Source organism: Oncorhynchus mykiss, chromosome 23 (assembly GCF_013265735.2).
Source record: "Oncorhynchus mykiss isolate Arlee chromosome 23, USDA_OmykA_1.1, whole genome shotgun sequence".
Taxonomy (NCBI): Eukaryota; Metazoa; Chordata; class Actinopteri; order Salmoniformes; family Salmonidae; genus Oncorhynchus; species Oncorhynchus mykiss.
This window is the reverse complement of record NC_048587.1, coordinates 33,401,299-33,416,123: the sequence shown is the minus strand read 5'-3', so window position 1 is coordinate 33,416,123 and position 14,825 is coordinate 33,401,299. Positions and strand designations below refer to the sequence as shown.

General features: G+C 41.0%; 1 protein-coding gene across 1 annotated transcript in view; it reads right to left on the bottom strand.

The window, feature by feature from the left end:
* Nucleotides 1-14,825, bottom strand: part of LOC110502619 (potassium voltage-gated channel subfamily H member 1) — an 89,720-nt gene that overhangs the window by 16,500 nt on the left and 58,395 nt on the right. Inside the window, exon 12 of the mRNA XM_036960257.1 lies at nt 14,176-14,372. Within this exon, the coding sequence (XP_036816152.1) occupies nt 14,176-14,372 (197 nt within the window). The remainder of the gene's footprint in view (nt 1-14,175; nt 14,373-14,825) is intronic.

Here is a 14,825-nt window from a genome sequence, read left to right as displayed (position 1 = left end):
TGTGTTGTGCTGGATTTGCCCCAAACATAATAATTTGTATTCAAGACATAAAATGAATTAATTTGCCACATTTTTTGCTGTTTTACTTTAGTACCGTATTGCAAACAGGATGCATGTTTTGGAATATTTTTATTCTGTACAGGCTTCCTTTTTTCACTCTGTCATTTAAGTTAGTAATGTGTAGGAACTACAATGTTGTTGATCCATCCTCAATGCTTCAAATTTGCAGAATTTTTTGGGTACCCTTTCCAAGATCTGTGCCTCAACACAATCCTGTCTCGGAGGTCTAAGGACAATTCCTTCAACCTCATGGCTTGGTTTTTGCTCTGACATGCACGGTCAACTGTGGTAGCTTATATTATATAGACAGGTGTGTGCCTTTCCAAATCATGTCCAATCAATTTAATTTACCACAGGTGGAATCCAATCAAGTTGTAGAAACATCTCAAGGATGACCAATGGAAACAGGATGCACCTGAACTCAAAATCAAGTCTCAGAGCAAAGGATCTGTATACTTATGTAAATAAGGTATGTGTTTTTATTTGTAATAAATTTGCACAAATTTCAAACAAACTGTTTTCGCTTTGTCTTTACTGGGTATTGTGTGTAGCTTTATGAGGAAAAAGGTTATTTAATCAATTTTAGAATAAGTCTAATGCAACAAAATGTGGAAAAAGGGAAGGGGTCTGAATAGTTTCTGAATGCACTGTATATACAGTATATACATTATGTTAATAGCAGGACACTCAAGTCCATTATCCCTCTGAAGAGTATGAATCAGGCTGTTTGAGAAGGTTTGAATCCTAAGCAACCTGCCTACACATTTTAAGTACAATACACCAACATAGCTACTTTAGTAGGTCAAAGCTGTGTGCTGGAAAAACTTGCTAGAGCATGGGTGGAGTAGGCAGTGGTGCTGCTCCTGTGAATTTCCTTTCTTTCTGGCTTCAGACCAATGCCTATATCCCACATAAAATGTTGTTTTTAGTTTTTATTTTCTATGGTTTTTGATTATTCCCTGATATAAGTGGCTTCCCTTTTGCTTAAAGATTCATGTTAAATTATGCCTATTTCAGCCGCAATAGGGTTTTTGACTCACCAATTACACCAACTGTGCCAACTTTAATACAGCCTAACACAGCAATACAAATAAAGTAAAACTAAACTACTCAATAATGACAAATGACAACAGAAATAATGTAGTTTTTAGTATTTATTTTTTTATAATCAGCTGATTTTCCACAGGGAAGTGAAAATCCAGAAACCTATTCAAGCCAATATGGAGTAAACTGGAACAAATTACCCTGATCTCTTTAACAAGACAATTGAGCAACCTCCTGGAAAATACACAAATGATCAACATGTAGCCTACCCATGAACTATTTACATACATTATTGTTGGTCACATTTGGTGGCTCGGAGAACAAGGCATTTAGTGGCACAAACTGCTTGGTGTTCTAAACCAGCAGAGGGCCTGTGCTACTTCTCCCCCTGACATCCTAGTCATCCACCTCTGTGAATACAACTTGGGATACGCCAAGGAGCGGCACTGGTGCGTCAGATGCGAGGATTTAAAGGTGGTCATCCAAATGTTTCCTGGGACAACAGTGGTTTTCTCTGATATCGCACAGCGGAGGAGCTGGATGTTCCAGTGGGACCAGAAGATAAACAAGTACATAGAAGGGGCCAGGGCGCTCCGTCAATCAGCTTGTGTATACATTTCAGGGAACACAATCCGCCACCCTGCCTTTAAGCAGTGTGTCCCTAGGATGTAGCGTAGGGGTTGGGTACATCTGGCGGATGTGGGCAACAACATATTCATTGAGATTTGGTCTCCCCAGTCTCTACTGTTCTCTCCTCCATAGTAGCAAGAAGCATGCAGTAGTACACACACCACACTCCTTATTGCCACTCAACGACGCTTTTTCAAGAGCCACCAAATAATTACAAATAAGCACACACCATGCATGCGTGTGCATGCCAGTGTGTGTGTCACGATTGGGAGGGGGGGGTGTCAAAACTATATATGAAAGAAAATGATCAGTTACATTAACCGCTACGCTACGAACCCCGTCATGTACACATTATCTCGAGACTATTTAAATGGACAGTCTGGTGATGACAGGAAGTTTTTGTTGCACTATGTTTTTGTGGTCATTCACTCAGTACTGATTGAACGTTTATTTCTATTGCTGGGTTAAAAAAAACAGTATCATAGCTAACCAAGTTAGCAAGCATGGCGTTGTCGTTTGACTGTGCAAAGGTCACGCAAGCATGTAATGTTAGTGTTATTTAACCTGGGTGCACCCGCAGCCGATGGCTACATTTTACTTGGATGGCGACTTCAGGTTTACATTGAAAAGTAACTTCCCACTGTGTTAATCAGTCAGCACAAATGTGTATTAAAATGACAAGAAGAAAATTGCATTGACAGAGGGAACATACTGAATCAATGCATAAAGTAAGGGCTGTAACGTTAGCTTGCTACATTGCCAAGCAAGCATGATTGACTAATGTATGGAGTAACATTAGCTAACGTTGAGCAATGCCCATTGCATTTATTATACATTAGCAGTGTGGAAGTTTCCCAAACTTGTGTTAACTTTAATTAGCTAGCTAGCTGTGCTTTGTGGAAGAATCTGGGATATATTGTCAACATTGTGTTGTGCTGGTGCAAGATCTGTCCATAAAGCTAATGTTACAGCCTTGTTGGCTTGTAGCTAGCTAGCTAGCGTTACTGGCGAATGTTAGTTGGCTAGCTAACTGGCAATAGCAGTCAAGGATTTTCGCTATCTTATTTGCGCTTATTTGTTTGTGCTCTCAATCCTAAAATTGTTAAGTTCAATGGTCACTATTTTATTAGAATTTTACCCCCTTTTTCTCCCCAATTTCGTGATATCCAATTGCGATTTACGATCTTGTCTCATCGCTGCAACTCCCCAACTGGCTCGGGAGAGGCAAAGGTAGAGACATGCGTCCACTGAAACATTTAGAATTTGAGCTAGGTCGGCGCAGAAATACTCTGAAAACTGAATTGCTAACGACCATGTTAAAAACCTGTTTTTTGTTCTCGGTAATGGCCGGGCGCCTCATGATGAAAGGCGGGGAGTGTGCTGTGTACCTCCAAGTTTATTTGCAATTGGTGTCATATTGTCTTTGAAAAGCATGCCTATGTCAGTCAGAAAGGATCTTGTTCAAGGTACTTTTTATCGGTGCTGGATTATGGTGATATTGTCTATATGCAGACCTCAGCAAGTAATTTAAACTCTGGACACAGTATCACGGTGCTTTAAGATTTATCACAAATGCTAGATCACTAACCCATCACTGTGATTTGTATGCCATGGTGCAATGGACCGCAGTCTACACCAGGAGGCTAGAGCACTGGTAAACTTTTGTGTATAAACATTGATAAGGCAACTCCCTCTAACTCTGTTCTTTACTGACCAGATCAGTCAACACAGTCTTCGTTCACAGTCTCTGCTCTCTTTGTCTATTCCTTCATCCTGGATCAAGCGCAAAATATATTAAAGTTAGGTGAGTTAGTGTCCTTGCCTGTTTTTAAGACTGATCAACAACACTGTTTTTGATAGCTGCAGTTGTTTTTAATCTTCAAATGGGTCTGTAACTTGTGACACTGTTATATATTTTTATTGTACACCTTGCTATTTCCCTGTTTTGTCTTCTTGCCAGGTCACCCTGGCAAAATAGGTTTTTAATGTCTTACCTGGTTAAATAAAGGTTAAACAAAAAAATTAAAATAATAGGGAGATTTTAATTTAACATTGAGCTTCAGCCCCCAGAATAATATTATTCATATATTGAAATAAAGACAACCATGGAGATAGAACAAAACAATTGTTTTACTTCTATGGAGACAACTGATCTACTAAATGCCTGTCTGCACTCAAATCATTACATTTACAAATGACTATCTTTAAATTACTTTAAATACTTTTTAAAATGTTTTTGATCTGACTAATTTATAGGCCATGCTATCCATTTTCTGTAGTGGCTTTTGAATTTATACCAAGACTGTTGAGTTGTGTGTATAGCAGCAAAGAGCACCACCAGGGAACCAAACTAAAGCTAGCTGCCTTAATGGTCCACATTATAATTAAATTCCAAAAACATCAGACTAAGCCTACTGATGCAAATTTCCTCCTCTTAAAAGTTTTCTGCTTTGTTTTGAAGGATTTGCAGATCACATACATTCCCAAAAGTCTACTATCCCGGATAACAATTTATTGAAATGCCAAATTTGCATGCAGCTTAGCTGTCAGGATAGGAGTTATAAGCCCCCACACACCCAGTCTTGTATAACTAACCTTGTGGGGACACACAATTCAGTCCCATTCAAAATCCTATTTTCTCCAACCCCTAACCCAAACCCAAACCCAAAAACCTAACCTTAACCCTGAAACTAACCCTAGCCCCTAAACCTAACACTGATTCTAACCTTAACCCAAACCCCATAGAAATAGCATTTGACCTTGTGGGGACTACAAAATATCCTCAGTTGGTCAAAACTTTGTTATTTTACTATTGTGTGTGTGTGGACAAGTTTAACTATACTTCTGGAGATCAGAAGTCTACTATTGTGTAAACTTGGCACATGTAGTTCACCTTTAATATTGCAGATTGTAGCTTCCATCAATGTAATTGCCTGCATCATTTCCAATCCCCCATATATTGTTTTGTAAATGTATATAGTACCAGTCAAAAGTTTGGACAAACCTACTCATTCATGGGTTTTTCTTTATTTTTACTATTTTCTACATTGTAGAATAATAGTGAAGACATCAAAACTATTAAATAACACATATGGAATAATTTAGGATACAAATATATTTTAGATTCTTCAAAGTAGCCAACCAGCTTCACCTGGAATGCTTTTCCAACAGTTCCCACATATGCTGAGCACATGTTGGCTGCTTTTCCTTCACTCTGGGGTCCAACTTATCCCAAACCATCTCAATTGGGTTGAGGTCAGGTGATTGTGGAAGCCAGGTCATCTGATGCAGCACTGCATCACTCTCCTTCTTGGTCAAATAGCCCTTAAAAAGCCTGGAGGTGTGTTGGGTCATTGTCCTGTTGAAAAACAAATGATAGTCCCACTAAGCACAAACCAGATGGGATGGCGTATCACTGCAGAATGCTGTGGTGGCCATGCTGGCTAAGTGTGCCTTGAATTCTAAATAAGTCACCGACAGTGTCACCAGCAAAGCACCCCCACAATATCACCCCTCCTCCTCCATGCTCACAAAGACATGGCGATTGGAACCAAAAATCTCAAATTTGGACTCATCAGACCAAAAGGAGAGATTTCCACCGGTCTAATGTCCATTGCTCATGTTTCTTGGCCCAAGCAAGTCTCTTCTTATTATTGGTATCCTTTTGTGGTGGTTTCTTTGCAGCAATTCGACCATGAATACCTGATTCACACAGTCTCCTCAGTTGATGTTGATGTGTCTGTTACTTGAACTCTGTGAAACATTTATTTGGGCTGCAATTTCTGAGGCTGGTAACTCTAATGAACTTATCCTCTGCAGCAGAGGTAACTCTGGGTCTTCCTTTCCTGTGGCGGTCCTCATGAGAGGTAGTTTCAGCGCTTGATGGTTTTTGCGACTGTACTTGAAGAAACATTTTAAGTTCTTGAAATGTTCCGCATTAACTGACCTTCATGTCTTAAAGTAATGATGGACTGTTGTTTCACTTTGCTTATTTGAGCTGTTCTTACCATAATATGGGACTTGGTCTTTTACCAAATAGGGCTATCTTCTGTATACCACCCCTACTTTGTCACAATACGTATTGAGGAAAAAAATTCCACAAATGAACTTTTTTCAATTCACCCAGTATGTGCCTGTTCACAACAGCACCTGACTCCGCTCCCAGTACGCATACCATTGACATTAGGCTTCTACTTCCAGATTATACATACTATATATATTTTACAATAGGTATCTTTTGTGTTGTTTTCGCTGTATTTATACTTCTGCAATTTAGATTGAATCACGCCCTAAGTGGTATTTAGGGATTTGCGTTGGGTAATGGTGTTTGTAAGTAGGTATGTTCAAAGTCAAAGGAAGCACTTGATTCAGCTCTCCTGGCGCTGGATAGGGCATGCATCACAGTCAGTGGTGCATGACGTGCCCAATCAACAGGACATTCCACTCAATCTGCTTCCTGATTGGCTCCTGAGAGAGAACCAGGTGAAGCATGCCACAACCTTTTCTAACCTCTTTCCAATCGCGCTTGCTGGCGTACATGCGTGTACACACACTCCTTAAACGCATGACACCTACCCCTAAAGGCCTAGTGCAGTCAAAATGTGATTTTCCTGTGTTTTATACATATTTCCACAATATAAGGTTGGAATAATACTGTGAAATTGTGAAAATGATGATAATGCCTTTTTAGTGTAAGAGCTGTTTGAAAAGGCTGCCTGAAATTTCTACCTGTTTTTGTGAGATTGAATTTTGGCCTGGTAAGTTACTTAATAGACCAATAACAAAGAGAGTTCCAAACCTCTCTGCCAATAACAGCTAGTTTCCCCCTCCCCACTCAGACCACTCCCAGACGGTCCTAGCAACATTTTTGCTTGAGTTATTTTTGTTATAAGAAGCTTTTTTGTTTATTTCTTGACAATTTTAATTTAAAACAATCTCAGTAAGGTACTTAAATGTTACCCAGAAAATATTTGATATTGTGATGAAAAACGGCAGCATTGTATCAGCATTGTAACCCCTCCGGCGCCGTCTTATCGGCTCTTAATCAACCATGCTAGTTTGCTTGTTTTTTCCACGTTGTTCGTAACTTGTTTTGTACATAATGATGCTGTTACCGTCTCTTATGACCGAAAAGAGCTTCTGGACATCAGAACTACCATTACTCACCTCGAATTGGACGAAGGGTTTTTCTTTAATGAGTCGAACGGGAAGGATATACTACAAACACCCGAACAGGCCCTCGTCCCTGTCATTTGCTAGAGAAGGAAACAAAGATTTTGCGCAAAGAGATCAGGGTGCCTTGTGAGAATCGGGTTATGAGTGGCTAATCTGCCATTGCCATCCGTCCTGCTAGCTAACGTTCAATCGCTGGAAAATAAATGGGATGAACTGAGAGCATGTATATCTTATGTTTCACCGAGTCGTGGCTGAATGACGACATTAATAACATACAGCTGGCGGGTTATACACTATCGGCAGGATAGATCAGCAGCCTATGGTAAGACACGGGGCGGGGGCCTATGCATGTATGTCAACAACAGCTGGTGCACAATATCTAAGGAAGTCTCGAGGTTTTGCTCACCTGAGGTAGAGTATTTCATGATAAGCTGTTGACCACACTATCTACCTAGTGAGATTTCATATGTATTTTTTGTAGATGTCTACATACCACCACAGGCCGATGCTGGCACTAAAACTGCACTCAATGAGCTGTATACCGCCATAAGCAAACAGGAAAACGCTCATCCAGAGGTGGCGCTCCTTGTGGCCGGGGACATTAATGCAGGGAAACTTATATCAGTTTTACCTTATTTCTATCAGCATGTTAAACGTGCAACCAGAGGGAGAAAAACAACTCTAGACCACCTTTACTCCACACACAGAGACCCGTACAAAGCTCTGTCTCGCCCTCCATTTGGCAAATCTAACCATAATTGTATCCTCCTGATTCCTGCTTACAAGAAAAATTAAAGCAGGAAGCAACAGTGACTCGGTCAATAAAAAAGTGGTCAGATGAAGCAGATGCTAAACTCCAGGACTGTTTTGCTAGCACAGACTAGAATATGTTCCACGATTCTTACGATGGCATTGAGGATCAGGAACACATCAGTCACTGGCTTTATCAATAAGTGCATCGAGGACGTTGTCCTCACAGTGACTGTACGTACATACCCCAACCAGAAGCCATGGATTAAGGCAACATTTGCACTGAGCTAAAGGGTAGAGCTGCCACATTCAAGGAGTGGGACTCTAACCCGGAAGCTTATAAGAATGTGCCCTCCAACGAACCATCATACAGGCAAAGTGTCAATACAAGACTAATATTGAATCGTACTACACCGGCGCCAACACTTGTCGGATGTGGAAAGGCGGGCAAACTATTACAGACTACAAAGGGAAACACAGCCAAGAACTACCCAGTGACACGAGCCTACCAGATGAGCGAAATAACTTATATTCTCGCTTTGATGCAAGTAACACTGAAACATGCATGAGAGCATCAGCTGTTCCGGACGACTGTGTGATCACGCTCTCCGCAGCCGATGTGAGTAAGACCTTTAAAACCTGTTGAGGCTAGGGGGCAGCATTTTCACTTTTGGATGAAAGGCATGCCCAGAGTAAACGGCCTCCTACTCTTTTCCAGATGGGAATATATGCATATTATTATTACTGGTGGATAGAAAACACTCTGACGTTTCTAAAACTGTTTGAATTATGTCTGTGAGTATAACAGAACTCATATGGCAGACAAAAACCTGAGAAGAAATCCAAACAGGAAGTGAGAACTCAATTTAGAAAACAGTGCCATTTGAAGTCCAGCTTAGATATGGATGTTTATGCACTTCCTAGGGCTTCCACAAGATGTCACCGTCTTTAGATTCTGGTTGTATGATTTTACTATAAAGGAGGGGCTCATAATAGCTCTTTGAGTGGGTGGTCTGGCAGAAAGCCTCGGTTTCATTGCGTGCGGTCACGAGAGAGTGTTCTTGCGTTCCAATGGGTTTCTTCAGACAATGAAATTCTCCGGTTGGAACCTTATTGCTGATTAATGTTTAAAACATCCTAAATATGGATTGCATACATCATTTGACTTGTTTCTACGATCTGTAACGTAACTTTTTGAGTTTTTGTCTGGAGGAATTGCTCATGCTTTTTGAGGATTGAATACTGGGCTGAACAAGCTAACAACAAGTGGCTAAATGGTGGGCTTTATGGAACTTTATGGAACACATCAGTAATTTATTGTCGAACTGGGATTCCTGGAACTGCCTTCTGATGAAGATATTCAAAGGTAAGTTAATTTTTATAGTGTTTTTTGTAGCTTCTGTTGACGCCAAAATGGCCGCTATTTCTTTGGGTTCTGAGCGCCGTTCTCAGATTATTCTTTTTCCGTAAAGTTTTTTTTAAAATCTGACACAGCGGTTGCATAGAGGATACGTTTATCTTTAATTCTGTGAATAACACTTGCATCTTTTATCAATGTTTATTGTGAGTATTTCTGCAAAATCACCGGATGTTTTGGAATCAAAACATTACTGCACGTAACGCTCCAATGTAAACTGAGTTTTTATATATATATATATATGCACATTATCGAACAAAACACACAATACATGTATAACATGATGTCCTATGAGTGTAATCTGATGGAGATAATCAAAGGTTAGTGATTCATTTTTATCTATATTTATGCTTTTGTGACTGTGAAAAATGGCTGTGTGTGTCTTTGAATTTGGGGTCATCTAACATAAATATATGTTGTGTTTTCGCTGTAAAACTTTTTAAAAATCGGACAAGATGGGTATATTAACAAGATGTTTATCTTTCATTTGCTGTATTGGACTTGTTAATGTGTGAAAGTTAAATATTTCTAAAGATTTTTTTTTTCAGCTGAAGTGGAGGGGGTGTTCCCTTTAGGGAACTTCTTGTGCCCCCCTAGCCCCACCAGGTTATTAATAAACAGGTCAACATTCACAAGGCCGCAGGGCCAGATAGATTACCAGGACATGTACTTCGAGCATGCGCTGACCAACTGACAAGTGTCTTCACTGACATTTTCAACCTCTCCCTGTCTGAGTCTGTAATACCAACATGTTTCAAGTAGACCACCATAATCCCTGTGCCCAAGAACAATAAGGTAACCTGCCTAAATGACTACCGACCCGTAGCAATCACATCTGTAGCCATGAAGTTTTTGAAAGGCTGGTCATGGCTCACCAACACCATTATCCCAAAAACCATAGACCCACTCCAATTTGCATACTGCACCAACAGATCCACAGATGACTACAGCCCAGCCTTCAACACCATATTGCCCTCAAAGCTCATCACAAAGCTAAGGACCCTGGGACTAAACACCTCCCTCTGCAACTGGATCCTGGACTTCCTGACGGGCCACCCCCAGGTGGTAAAAGGTAGGTAACAACACATCCGCCACATCCGATGATGTTGGACTGCGTGCTCAGTCCCCTGCTGTACTCTCTGTTCACTCATGAATCCACGGCCAGGCACGACTCCAACATCATCATTAAGTTTGCCGATGACAACAGTGGTAGGCCTGATCACAGACAACAATGAGACAGCCTATAGGGAGAAGGTCAGACACCTGACCATGTGGTGCAAGGACAACAACCTCTCCCTCAACGTGATCAAGACAAAGGAGATGATTGTGGCCTACAGGAAAAGGAGGACCGAGCACACCTCCATTCTCATCAACGTTGCTGTAGTGTAACATGTTGAGAGCTTCAAGTTCCTTGGCGTCCACATCACCAACAAACTAACATGGTCCAAGCACCCCAAGACTGTCGTGAAGAGAGCACAACAAAACCTATTCCCCCTCAGGAGTAGAGGTCGACCGATTAATCGGAATGGCCGATTACTTAGGGCCGATTTCAAGTTTTCATAACAATCGGAAATCTGTATTTTTGGGCGCCGATTTGCCGATTTTTATTTATAATTTTTTTTTTATACCTTTTTTATTTAACTAGGCAAGTCAGTTAAGAACACATTCTTATTTTCAATGACGGGCTAGGAACGGTGGGTTAACTGCCTCGTTCAGGAGCAGAACCACAGATTTTCACCTTGTCAGCACGGGGGATCCAATCTTGCAACTTTACAGTAAACTAGTCCAACGCAATAACGACCTGCCTCTCTCTCGTTGCACTCCACAAGGAGACTGCCTGTTACGCAAATGCAAGCATCTAAGTATCTGACTGAGCGATGGTAGGCAGTAGCAGGCGCGTAAACATTCATTCAAACAACACTTTTGTGCGTTTTGCCATCAGCTCTTCGTTGTGCGTCAAGTATTGCGCTGTTTATGACTTGAAGCCTATCAACTCCCGAGATGAGGCTGGTGTAACCGAAGTGGAATGGCTAGCTAGTTAGCGCGCGCTAATACCGTTTCAAACGTCACTCGCTCTGAGCCTTCTAGTAGTTGTTCCCCTTGCTCTGCATGGGTAATGCTGCTTCGATGGTGGCTGTTGTAATTGTGTTGCTGGTTCAAGCCCAGAGAGGAGCGAGGAGAGGGATGGAAGCTATACTGTTACACTGGCAATAATAAAGTGCCTATAAGAACATCCAATAGTCAAAGGTTAATGAAATACAAATGGTATAGAGGAAAATAGTCCTATAATTCCTATAATAACTACAACCTAAAACTTCTTACCTGGGAATATTGAAGACTAATGTTAAAAGGAACCACCAGCTTTCATATGTTCTCATGTTCTGAGCAAGGAACGTAAACATTAGCTTCTTACATATTGCACTTACTTTCTTCTCCAACACTTTGTTTTTGCATTATTTAAACCAAATTGAACATGTTTAATTATTTATTTGAGGCTAAATTGATTTTATTGATGTATTATATTAAGTTAAAATAAGTGTTCATTCAGTATTGTTGTAATTGTCATTATTACAAATAAAAACATTTTTTAAATCGGCCGATTAATCGGCTTATTTGGTCCTCCAATAATTGGTATCAGCGTTGAAAAATCATAATCGGTCGACCTCTACTCAGGAGACTGAAAAGATTTGGCATGGGTCCGCAGATCCTCAAAAGGTTTTACAGCTGCACTATCGAGAGCATCCAGAAGGGTTGATTTACTGTCTGGTATGGCAACTGCTCGTCCTCCGACCACATGGCACTACAGAGGGTAGTGCGTACGGCCCAGTACATCACTGGGGCCAAGCTTCCTACCATCCAGGACCTCTGTAACAGGCGGTGTCAGAGGAAGGCCCCAAAGACTCCAGTCACACTAGTCATACTGTTCTCTCCGCTACCGCACAGCAAGCGGTACCAGAGTGCCAAGTCTAGGTCCAAGAGGCTTCTAAACAGCTTCTACCTCCAACCCATAAGTCTCCTGAACAGCTAATGAAATGGCTTCACAAACTACTTGCATTGCCCCCCCCCCCACATGACACATTCACATTGGTGGGAATTCTCAAGGGGCCATGTCACAGGGAAAATAGAGCCCCATGGGTGTTTTCTCTGGTTTCATGTTATAGTTATGGAGCGTGAGAACAGATGTATTATCTCCTAGCCCTCAGAGGACGAATGGTCCCACATGCACCGTAGATAGCTGTATCATCCCCTGGTCGGTGTACAGTTCTCTTATCTGTATTGACTCACATGTTGGGGACATTTACTGCAGAATCAAGGCTTGTTACACACACACACACAAAGTCATCTCAGCATTGATTTACACTGATAGCTGGCCAGCTGATGTACACTACCAGCCAAAAGCTTTATAACACCTACTCATTCATTGTTTTTTCTTTATTTTTACTATTTTCTACATTGTAGAATAATAATGAAAAACTATGTAATAGCACATATGGAATCATGTAGTAACCAAAAAAAGTCTAAACAAATCCAAATATATTTTATATTTGAAATTCTTCAAATAGCTACCCTTTGCCTTGATGACAGCTTTACACACTCTTGGCATTCTCTCAACAAGCTTCAAAAGGTAGTCACCTGGAATGCATTTCAATTAACAGGTGTGCCTTGTTAATTTGTGGAATTTCTTTCCTTCTTAATGCTTGGGGGCGGGGTGGGTACACAGAAGACAGCCCTATTTGGTAAAATACCAAGTTCAATTTATGGCAAGAACAGTTCAAATAAGCAAAGAGAAACAACAGTCCATCATTACTTTAAGACATGAAGGTCAGTCAATACAGAACATTGCAAAAACCATCAAGCGCTATGATTTTATTCTCTGAGGCTGATTGCATGCGCAGACCAGCTGGCTGGTGTGTTTACCCGTCGAGCCCGCTGAGGCATGGGGAGCCCGTTGAGCCCGCCGAGGCATGGGTAGCCCGTCGAGCCCGCCGAGGCATGGGGAGCCCGTCGAGCCCGCTGAGGACTCCCAGGTAGCTCCGATTATGACACCCGGACCCGACATAGCCTCCAAAACAAAACAACAAAAAACTCCCTGATGCTTCCCTTTGGTGAGGCGTCATTCTGTAACGATGTACGCTGAGAGTCGGGAAGCAAGCTCAGGGAGTGAGTGTTCTTGTATTATGTTTAATTTATTTATTAAAACACTCTCACTCCCTGAATTTGCTTCCCGACTCTCAGCGCACATCGTTACAATGCCACTTGGCTTCACCTCATGGCTATGACCACCTCACAGCAATGATAAAATGTCATAACACGTGGCCTATCCTGTATTATTGCTTAAATTAATCATAACTATTGTTATTAATACTTGATAGTCTGTGTACAGCCTTTCCTATGGGTATGTTTACATTGACTTGCTCAAAGCCTTTGTAAAAAATATATTTAAAAAAAAACCTTTATCCTGTTATTTCAGTACATTATGTGTATATATTATACATTATATGTACAACACCTGCATGCATTTCAGTATTACGTGTTTGCATTGTGGCTGTAGCTTACAAACTTGTCCTTGATTAAATGAAACATGTTACATGTTTGGTTGCAGCTGGGTCATTTTTGAATTGTGGTGGCATTTGGTCATGGCATTTTGGAAAAAAACTTTTCTAAAATATATTTTTTATTTAAATGTATTCGTGTATGTCATTCCATTCTAAATCAACCAATATGGCAGTTTTAATGATTTAAAATTATTTTTGACATTGTGCCACTAGCAGAAGTAGTAATGATGGTAACACAGCGGGTTACCACTGATCTGATTTCATTCCTGCCCAAAGTTGCTCTGGGCGGAAGATCAGAAGGGAGAACAGAATAAAGGGATAAGAGTGTAAGAGAAAGATTTAGACATGAAAGATAAGCAGAGGAGACAAGATAAAAGGGCAAGAACAGAAATGAGAAAATAAAGAGTTTGAACGGTAGGGAGGAAGAAGGGTGGTCTTGTGAACCAGCCTTATCACTTAGACAAAACAGACTGGTGAAAATAAATATCAGGCTGGTTCTACGAGGCTAAAAGAAAATTGGGTGCTCCAAAAAATTACACTGACCCTCTTCCGCAGGTTGTAAGTGAGCAGCAGGTTCCGTGAAAAGTGGTTAGAGAAGGCCGTGTAGAACTCCAGAACCTTCTGCAGGGCGTCCCGTTTGATGACATGGAGATCACAGTAGGTCAGGGCACGCACGTTGGCACAAGCCTGGGTCAGGGTCACCTCCTTCCAGAACACATCCCCAAACACATCCCCCTTACCTGCAAAGATAGAGAGAGCACCGATTTAAGATATTACTTCTAAGATCTAACAGATTTTCCATCTGAGATTTACTTCTGAATTATTATTTTAAATATGAAATATTTTGACCTGCAGAGAGAAAAGCAGCTAAGATGGCCTCTTTATAACGGAAACCTAACAATGATTAGTTTATCCCAGTGTGACTTTGCCTGAGATGTGAAGACTTGTGTTTGTGCCCTTAGCTAATGCCTAGACTTTGACTCAGCAGAAAAACAAAGTCACGCAGGAAACCCTGGGTCAGACCTGTCAATCACACCAACAAAAGCCTGTTTGAACCCAATAACTTTCTTGGCTAAAACACAAAATGTGTTGATGAGAGAGAATTAACAATGACAAACCATAACCAGACCAGTGGAGGCTCCTCGGAGGAGGAAACTATACAAAATATGTTCACGTCACCAAATAATTGATTA